At 41.6% G+C, this 9,484-nt stretch overlaps 2 protein-coding genes across 3 annotated transcripts in view; one reads left to right on the plus strand and one right to left on the minus strand.

The window, feature by feature from the left end:
* The window catches only part of Ndf (Nucleosome-destabilizing factor), a 26,011-nt gene that overhangs the window by 10,666 nt on the left and 5,861 nt on the right, over positions 1–9,484 (minus strand). The gene's annotated exons all lie outside the window — the stretch shown is intronic.
* LOC108627327 (leucine-rich repeat and immunoglobulin-like domain-containing nogo receptor-interacting protein 1-B) lies at positions 1,543–8,262 on the plus strand. Of its 2 annotated transcripts, none has more exons than XR_003389490.1 (4): positions 1,543–4,391; positions 4,668–4,950; positions 5,161–5,972; positions 7,773–8,262. XR_003389490.1 is itself a non-coding variant. In XM_018028516.2 (4 exons), exons 2-4 carry the CDS (start codon positions 2,575–2,577, stop codon positions 5,833–5,835), a joined length of 2,775 nt encoding a protein of 924 aa, XP_017884005.1. In that variant the 5' UTR covers positions 1,543–2,183; positions 2,566–2,574; the 3' UTR covers positions 5,836–7,666. The 2 variants fall into 2 exon arrangements, 1 of the variants encoding a protein (XP_017884005.1); XM_018028516.2 differs by lacking the exon at positions 7,773–8,262 and having other exon boundaries at positions 1,543–2,183; positions 2,566–4,391; positions 5,161–7,666.

Below are 9,484 nucleotides of genomic sequence, written 5' to 3' on the forward strand. Positions count from 1 at the left end.
TCCCGTATCTCCAAGGGTTTAAGAGTTATTGAGGAAAAACGAAATTTTTTTCCAAAAGTTCGCCATTTCGACGCTGGGATGGTCGGATTTTGTCAACATCAATAAAATGCCAAATAATCATACGTAACTCGTTAAATATCGAAATTAAGAGGAAAACAACTTTTATTTGAAGCATTTTCCGAAATGTTGAAGAAAAAAATTTTTCGTCATCGTCGAAATAGATTATACGAAAAAAACATAAGTTCGTGAAAAATATAGTTTAGGTATTTAATAAAAATGTCAACGTTGTAAAGATCTGAAAGTCACCCCTGTTTTATAAATAAAACGCTACATTTTCTCCGTTTTATTGAGTGGCGGTTGTATTTAACACGCATTCAGTCGCGTCGATTAAGATAAAAATATTTTTTACCAGATAACTCTTTCGTGTTGAATTATTCTCGTTTCAGACATATTTGCGTATCAGTTTGTTTGTTAGCAGAGCTGTACATGTATAATTGGCGTGCAGACACGCTTTCGAATGCTTCCCATAATTGGAAGGAACAATAATTATACAAGCGCAATGTGCATGCTGTCTTAAGTGAAAATTGAGACCACTGGTATGCCAGATCCGTGCCACATAATGAAACAATGTTCACGAGTCTCCACGTGAATTTAACGTATTCAGTCGTGACCTTATGCAATTTTCCAGAAGCGCATCTGAAATCTAAGGCCGGTATTTAGAGTCGCTGCATATTCTTAAGATCGTCTTAGGAATTTGCTATTCCTGTCTATCCCATATTTGCAGTCCTTGTCTTGTACAGGGAACAGGGACTTAAGCAAATGCTTAAGACGATCTTAAGAATAAGCAACGACTTTGAATACCGGCCTAAAAGCAAATTGTGCGCTCAATATGCACACAAAAGGGAAGAATTATATCAGAGTGTACGTCATAGAACCTATGAAGAGCTGGTAAGACCTCATGGGCAATTAGAATTGATAATATTAACCAGACCGGAAAAGAAGCCAATTAATAAAAGACCCAGACTTAACGACTAACACTCATGCCTATGCTTGTCAATTTATTCTCTAAAAAATACGTGAACGAATTATAAAAAATTAGTTGGAAACGTAAATCGTAATCGTAAGTCAGTTCATCGAATTAGAAAGAAAAGAAAAAGTATACCACAATATAACGAGAAAATCCGGAGAGAAAACTTAATTTAACGTTAGAAGATTGTCGATTAAAGGTTCATGTTTCAGAGCTAAATAAAGCTATCGTGGCATCCCTATATGTATTTATATGTCGTGTACGTGTTGGGAACACATCGAAAAAATGGAAGGATACGCGATATTGGTTTGCGAGGATAAAAGGATACGGTGGGCATGAATAGGCTCGAAGGGCTGAGAGCGGGTCGGGTCGGTTGGTCGGAGCGATACACTAAAGAGAAGGTGCGGAATGAGCGTCGAAGCCGGTCTTGCGTCGGCGCGGGTTCCTGAGGCTTGCAACGTTGCCGGTTCTTCGTAGCGAGGGCTGCCACGCGGAGAAGCCGGAGCAGAGACTGGCGAACGAATCCCTCACAGTCAGTTTTTGCCTTTGATACGCGATGGACGACGCCAGTCGTGTCGCGATGCACGAGTGTGTCATGTGACACGGAGAACGAACAGTAGACTTCTGTGTCGCCGCTCCACGATTGACGTAGGCCGATATACACGAGAGATTTTGACTAACACACGGGTAGAAGAGGGAGGACAGAAAAGATACAGGAAAGGAGGAACGAAGGGTGTGCGTGAGTGTGTGCGAGTGAGAGTGTATGCGTGACTTTCGTTTGTATGCGTTACATTCATTTGTACATATGTACTTGCGCGCGTGCAAGTGTTTTCCATGATCATACACAGTAAGAGTCATATGTGTAGCCGTTGTTTCCATCTACTGACGGATTCCCTTCCCGTCCAATTTCGGAACTTTGTACAAAAAGTCGTTCCATCAGAACGCGCACAATTATGTTACGGATTCGATACGGCAAAAGCAACAACGACATTGCCGTTATCGCTATCCACAACAAACCCAGTAACCCCGCAACGTTCAACCGAGACGGGATCGTATATTTTACGAACGGTTGAGAGAGACAGACCGCCGGTTATTTCGCCCGCCGCTAACTCAGCCGAGACAGTTGGCTTCGCGGGTTGCCCATGATCGTTACTAGGTACGTAGCCCCAACATAAAGAGAACATCGCACGAAAGAGAAAGACAAAGATAAACACGGTTCAGAAAAGATAGAGAATTAAATAACTGTACATACATGCAAATTTCGTGTTCTACCGAACGACACGTGTCGTGGTGTGTAACTAAGACTCGTTAGAGCAATGAAACACATTTTCATATAAGCCCGCTACATATCATTGCGAAGTTAGAAAAGATTAGCAAAAGTGAACGTGTTATCTCGTGCTTAAAGATTACAGCTGAACTTAGAAGAAGCATGAGAAGAGAAAACCTATCAATATTGATCAGTCAGTTTTTGGATTTCACGAAGACACATCAGGACATGGGAATGGGTATTGGCTGTAAGCGTGAAAATCATATTACAGGTCGTAGGAATGAGGAAAAGGATTTTCGCGTGGGACTCGTGGTGGTGGTTAATCGTTCTTCTCATTACGGTGCACGTGACGGGTACACAGGATCTCCTGTCGCAGGATCGCTTGTCGACACCTGCCAAGGAAAAGAGAGGGTTGCCGTCTTCGCGAGTAGAATGTGCCACGGGTTGCGAGTGTCTAGCCAACGGGGAGAGTTTATTGTGTCAGGAGCGAAGCTTCCTAGGACTAGGCTTGCCCAGTCAAGCGATAAGCGTAGTGCTGAGAAACGTCAGAGCCGCGGCTCTAACAGTTTCCGCCCTCGAAACCGCGGTACACTTGAAGAGCCTTGCCTGGACATCGAGCGGGATCGAGAAGATAGAATCCGGCGTATTCGTCGGTACAACGTTCCTCGAGCATCTCGACTTAGGTGACAATAGGATAACGGAATTATCTCCGAACGTCTTCCATCCGTTGCACCAACTACAGTACCTGAACCTAACTGGAAACCGGCTGAACACACTCCCAGGAATTCTGTTCCAAGGTTTGGACAGGCTCGAGGAGATCGGCTTGTCGCGAAACAGACTCAAAGTACTTCCGTATCAAATGTTCGGTGCGAGTAAGTCATTGACGCGCTTGGACCTGTCCGGCAATTTGTTGGTGGCCTTGCCAGATTACAGCTTTAGACCCAATGTACAGCTCCAGGAATTGCGCTTGTCTGCGAATAGACTGAAAAACATCCCGCCCCGTTTGTTCTCTGGTCTGAACAACCTGAAGATCTTGAAACTGGCGAACAACGAAATCGATCTAATCCCGCACGGCCTTTTCGCCGACCTCGTGTCCTTGCAGTACCTCGATCTATCTGGGAATCCTATCGAACATTTCAACAGCATAGCGTTCCAAAATCTTGGCAACTTAAAATGGCTCAGTCTAGAGAATCTGCCGATCAGGGTGCTACCACGAGACGTATGGCGACCAGTAAGAAATTTACAAACCCTGTTGCTTTCCGGCACGAAACTGGAGGTGCTCCATAACGGAGACTTGAAGGGACTAGAACAATTGGAGACACTCGAGATGAGTAACAGTCCGCTACGCGAAATCTCGCGATGCACCTTAGATCGCACTTTGGCGCTTCGCAAGATTGATTTACGCGACAGCAATCTGACCTTCCTTCCGGCAAACGTGGCGCAGCTGACGTCTCTGAACGAGCTGCAGCTGCAGGGCAACCCATGGGCCTGCGATTGCCGTATGTTCTGGTTCGTCAAATGGGCCGAGAGCAAAGAGCACTTGCGTACCGCTTTTCAAAGCGGGTTCAGATGCGGCGCCGATATCGACGATACTGGCGACATGCTTCAAACTCTTCGTTACTTGAAATGTACACGGCCGAATTTGATATATGCTACGCCCACGCAACAATATCTTTTATTAAGCCCAGTACTGCTCGAGTGCGAATTCAGCGGCAATCCAACGCCATCGTTAACATGGGTTACGCCTAAACTTCAGGTACTGCATTGGAATCCTGACCCAGCTTTTCCCGATGCTTTTGTCGAACATCCTTCTGTACACAAATGGGAACAAAGTGTACCGTTCGTTGATGATGGTCGCATACGCATCCTCGAGAATGGATCTTTGTACATCACGACATTGCTCAGGCAGGATGTTGGACAATACAGGTGTTTCGCAGTGAATCCGATTGCCAATGCCACTACCTATATTAGTTTGCAGATGAATCCAATAACATTACAAAAAATCAACATCATCAGCATACTGGTTGGCGCTGCCAGCGCGACGGCCTTTCTTCTCTTCACGCTCTTCTTCCAACTGTTTCGTTACATCCTGATCAAGTGAGTCATTTTTTCTCTCTGTTTCATTTCATTTAACTGTAATTAACATGTAAGCGTTCCGAATTAAGTCGCGCGCATCAGATCCATTGTTACAATAGCCGATATGTATTTGTTGTTTCCATGTGTCACGTGTAACGAAGATACAAAGATTTCGTTTGATCGTTATCGTATACGTAACGCAAACACACTCGCGTGAAATTGATACTGTTCGCGAACCATACGATTTCCATTCTACATGTACATACGTATAAAGCCGTTTGTGTTCCTTCGTTTCAGGTGTGGCTGTTGGAAATGGTGTACGTGCTGTAGACACGTCGGCTCCACCCCCAGGGCGAAACAAATCTATCAAATGTTGGACAATATCGAGCAGTACAAGAGTCAACAATTGGAGAGGCTGCGAGAGAATTACACTCAGCAAGTGCACAGAATAAAGGAGAATTGCGTACAACAGGTGGAATGGATTCGCGAAAGTTACGAGGATCAAATGCAGCACATCAGGGATATAAGGGACTACGGAACGAGTCACCTTACCGCGCTTAGAGATCAGTATTACGATCAGGTAACGAACCATCCTTCAATTCTTCGCTCGTTCGCATTTACTTTTCATTCGAATTGTCCGATCGTTAATTAGAATTTGCTCTATGATAAAGTTTCAAATGTTCGTTACTTATTCATTCGAAGAGCAACAAACGATGAAAGATTGCCCGAAGGATTTTTTCTACGTGAGTCACAGACGTCTCACGATATTATTTTTCTAATCTCGGAACAGGTGAGGAAAGTACGGGATTACTCGACTACCCAGCTGAATTGGGTGCGAGAAAACTATGTCTTCCAGCGTAACAAGATAAGGAAGTTCAGCGCTCATCAGGTGTTGCGGTTACGCGAGAGTTATAAATATCAGCAACAAACGCTGAACAAAGTGCTGGAAAACCTGCCAAATTTATACTTCGACAACTGTCGGAACGGCTCCTGCGGGAAGAGCGACTCGATGGTGTTCGACGTGAAGGAGGACGGATCGGCTGGCGTAAACAGCTATTTCAAGACGAAACTCAGCGGCATGGCCAACGGCATTAGTTTCGAAGATATCAACAGCGAGTACTATACACCAACGGAATTCTCATCGGCTAGCCCGCACGGGTTGAACGTGTTGGAGGGAATCCACATAAATTATATCGAGGAAACGGGCCCACCGGTAGAATTGGATTTATTCCCACATGAAATCGCACTATCGACACTATCGCACTCGGCGGTACTGCACAAATCCGAGAAGGACGGCAGCTCGCCGTCGGTGTATAAAGACGCAGACCATGCCAAGGTATTTTTTAAAGGCTTCAGTTCCGAAGTTTTAGCCAAAGAGAAAAAGCCTAAAGAAATGACAGAGAGCATCGGTCTCCTCGCGACCAGCAGCAGTTTGCCAGATTTACCGCGCGAAACAAAACTTTAGACGACTTTAATGACGAGTGGTGCAGACATAGAAGGATGAACCTTCCTTTCTATAAAAGCAAGATTACAATTGAGACGAGAATGTACTGCCACTGGATCATTATGCGAGAAAAAATATATAGAAGTGCCTCTACACTGGTAAGTGAGAATGCATTCGTGAGGACGGACGGTGGTACCTTCCTTTTGTCTTTTTCTTTTTTTTTCCTTTTAAAAAATGCTCCATAAAATATAACATATACCTCTGAAAACGATAAGAGAAGAACCGTCTAGACTATCAAGGGGGAAAATATCTCTTTACCAACATCGATCGAAACTATTGTGTGTGCGCGAGTGCCGTTTAAGAACATAAAAAAAAATCGCGGACAGTTTCCAAGGATTTATCCCGTGATCTCGACGATTAATGTCCTTGCAATCTGCCCGCCATCACACTTTGTGCTTTTTATTCATTGTCATTGTCATCGGCCAACATCAACGACAATGATCGACAATTTTTAGAAAATGAATATGGAACGAAACGTTATAGTATTACTGCCAAATCTGTCGTAAGCCACATTCATCTAAAAGATTACAGCTCGCAAATCGAGAAAACCAGCAAAGAAGTAGAACTGACGCGCATGTTAAACGGGTCTGTTAATAATTTTTACCTAGTTGTCAATTTCACTGAATTCCGACGATACTGAAGAGATCGATCGATTTACTTCTCTATCCTCTCTTGTAAATAAGTGTGCAATTTTATCATTTGGCAAAGGCGTGTGATAACAATTTTTAATGAAAGACTGAACCCTCGATCGGCATACGAGTCGACGGCGGTCATCTACTGACCGTAGTTCGACAGAACTGTGCGTTGTTTACGTTGTTCCATTAAGTTAGATCATATTTTTTCCTTTGCATTATCAATTTTAATATACATAGAAGTAACATCCTGACGGACATTACTTTTCTCTTTCCAATATCCAGATATTATCGTCACTTTGTTAAACCGTTTCCCGTTCAAGCAAGTATCTAGTTCAAAGTATAGCCATGTGTGAACATTTGAAGAAAATCAGTTTGCCGAACAAACAAACGGAAGGAGTACTTAAATATAATATTTCTGATACTATATAAAATATATGCAAAAAGTTTAATTAAATCCTACGCTCTTCAAATGTTACGTTCTTTCTGTTCGCGTCTTCCCACGTTAGATTCAGAATATTTTATTAAAAACATCTAACTGGAATCGAGTTTTGATTATAAAAATAATTGCTTGACAGTTTTAATCACTCATTAAAATGACGCGCAATGGTGAACCCTCTACAACTGGCATTAAACAGCATATGCTAATTATGATCACGAAGGTATGATAATGATTGTGTAACTTATCTGCGATTTGTTCGAACGGCCTAAGGGTTCCGATTTCAGATAATTGTTTGTTCCTGTTTTTTTTTTCTTTCTTACATATAACATTGATACGATCGCGAAGGGAAAACCGAGTATGCTTGAATTCTTGTCGAATAAAATGCATGTTCTATTCGAAGCTACGATCATCTCATTCGGTTGTATCTCATTCTATCTAAAAAAGCTTAGCTCGAGCAGATAAGCTAACTTTTGTCCATGCAGAGGGCAGAGCCTGTTGATTTTATATTATCTATTTCGATCTCACGATACTTTATCTTTGTGATTATCGAGAAAGAAGAAAATATATTTGCCAGAACGAACAATTAAAAATCACGAGAAAATTATTTTTTTAATTGTACGCATAATCTTCTTGTTAATGCTGTATAATAAACGTTGAAATTCTGTTCAAATCGTGAAACGCGTTGTACAATAAAAATGGCTTAATTTGAAAACGGAAACTAGAATCGAATTACTTTTCCTTTGACATCGATTGAAGGAGAGATCTCAAGGTTACTTCTACCGTTTTAAAAATTTATTTTAAATTCATAATGTATTGTATTTTAGAGTGGATTCCATTGGATGGATTAAATTACTGATCAACCCTTCCCGAGAGACGTTGCTACAAACAGTACCCGTAAATTTCTTATAGTTTTCCTTACCGAGCAGTGATTCACAAACGTTCAGCATCAGTAATGTTATCGTAACTTTAATATCCTAATAAATTAAAAGTCACCGAGCATATACGCTACTGAATTTCACTCTAGGATCAATAAGAATGAATTAATTCATTAGTAAGGGAACGAACTTCGAAATTTGCACAAATGGATTTCTAAATTCAATTCTACGATCAAGTTTCCCTATAGAAATTGAATAATATTCGTGCAACCGATATTAAAGAAGTTAAAAAAAAATAATGATAATGGAATTTAACGTAGTTCTAACACCGAATTTAATGTATAGAAGATTCTAAGCTCACGCAATTTAAGAAGACAACTCCAAAGAATATCGCCTATCCTTGTTACTATCTGTTAAATAAAATACCCGACGAACGATACTTATAAAATCTAAGCCCTCAAAATAGAAAGCAGAGCTGCCTTAAAAGACAACTCAACGATACTCTACTTTCTATTTTGAGGAGTAAAATTCCTCGAACCTGTCTCTCGATCCATGCAATTTCCAGTAGAAGTTGAAATACGGGAATTCCCGATTTTCTTTCTTTTCCCGTCTTTTCATCTTTTCCCTCTCCCCACTGCTCACACCCCTCTTCCTTCCCCAATCCCTACCCACAACCACTGACGCAACAACAGTTTCACGTCGGAGTGGGCAAGATAGGCCAGCTAACTTGTAGCGGTACTCAGCTCCGTTATTTTTGGACTGCTTCAGCGACTTAACACACGCGAATAGATAAATCTTTATCATCCCTCGAAAACGGGAACGCGACAAACGCGGGAAAAACACGCGCAATGAAGTACATACAGCGCGCCGCCGATTGACAAATTGCTGTTAACCGTGAATGACATTGCGGAAAAACGGATTCGAATCGCGTCTCGTGATGAACGAGGCAGAATAGGCACGTACATGTATGTATAACACTCGGCGATTGGACCAGCGCGGGCCTTACAATTAGCGCCTCTCACGCGATCCGACTACCGATTCTTCAATCCGCGTTTCCTATACGACTCGATAAACGAGAACGATTTTCATTTAACTTTGAAATACCGCATGTCAGTGAATAATTTGAATTTCCTACAAACGCGTCCACGTCAAATAAACTATCCGGAACGATTTACTATCTACATTATTCAAAAAATTCTGTTGTCAGAGAATCTATCCTAATCTGACATAGATGGAAACTTCCGCAAAAGCAAAATCGGCATTCGTATTTCTGAGAAAGCTTTTCGATATATTTATATCGCTACAAATCGATCGAATATTGTCCGTAATAATATGTCACGGCAAGAAGTTTTATTGAATTTCAATACTGCATGCGCTGTTTCAAAAATTTTAGTTATTTTTGAGTATCCGACTATAATTTGTATCAATATAAGTTACGAAAAACCGGAAGTGCAATGAAATCAATCGTATAAAATTTCATCACATGCTTTTAAGACTGCATGCCCACGTGGATTACAACTATACCGTTCCTCCTTAAGGATGTATTGGCTATACAGTCAATCCCAAAAGTTTATGTACCTTAGAAAAACGCATTTCCTATAATTAAAAAGAAATCAGACGTCGGAAGAATAATGCTAATAATAAATAGCTACGTGCTAAAA

The sequence above is a fragment of the Ceratina calcarata genome, unplaced genomic scaffold, assembly GCF_001652005.2.
Source record: "Ceratina calcarata isolate Rehan_Ccalc_2016 unplaced genomic scaffold, ASM165200v1 scaffold46, whole genome shotgun sequence".
NCBI lineage: Eukaryota > Metazoa > Arthropoda > Insecta > Hymenoptera > Apidae > Ceratina > Ceratina calcarata.

Bases quoted from the DNA above. Each gene is read 5' to 3' on its own strand.
- LOC108627327 (XM_018028516.2), top strand. From the start codon at position 2,575: ATGAGGAAAAGGATTTTCGCGTGGGACTCGTGGTGGTGGTTAATCGTT. The intron at 4,392-4,667 runs GTGAGTCATTTT...CCTTCGTTTCAG, and splicing joins TTTCGTTACATCCTGATCAA to GTGTGGCTGTTGGAAATGGT. The intron at 4,951-5,160 runs GTAACGAACCAT...ATCTCGGAACAG, and splicing joins GAGATCAGTATTACGATCAG to GTGAGGAAAGTACGGGATTA.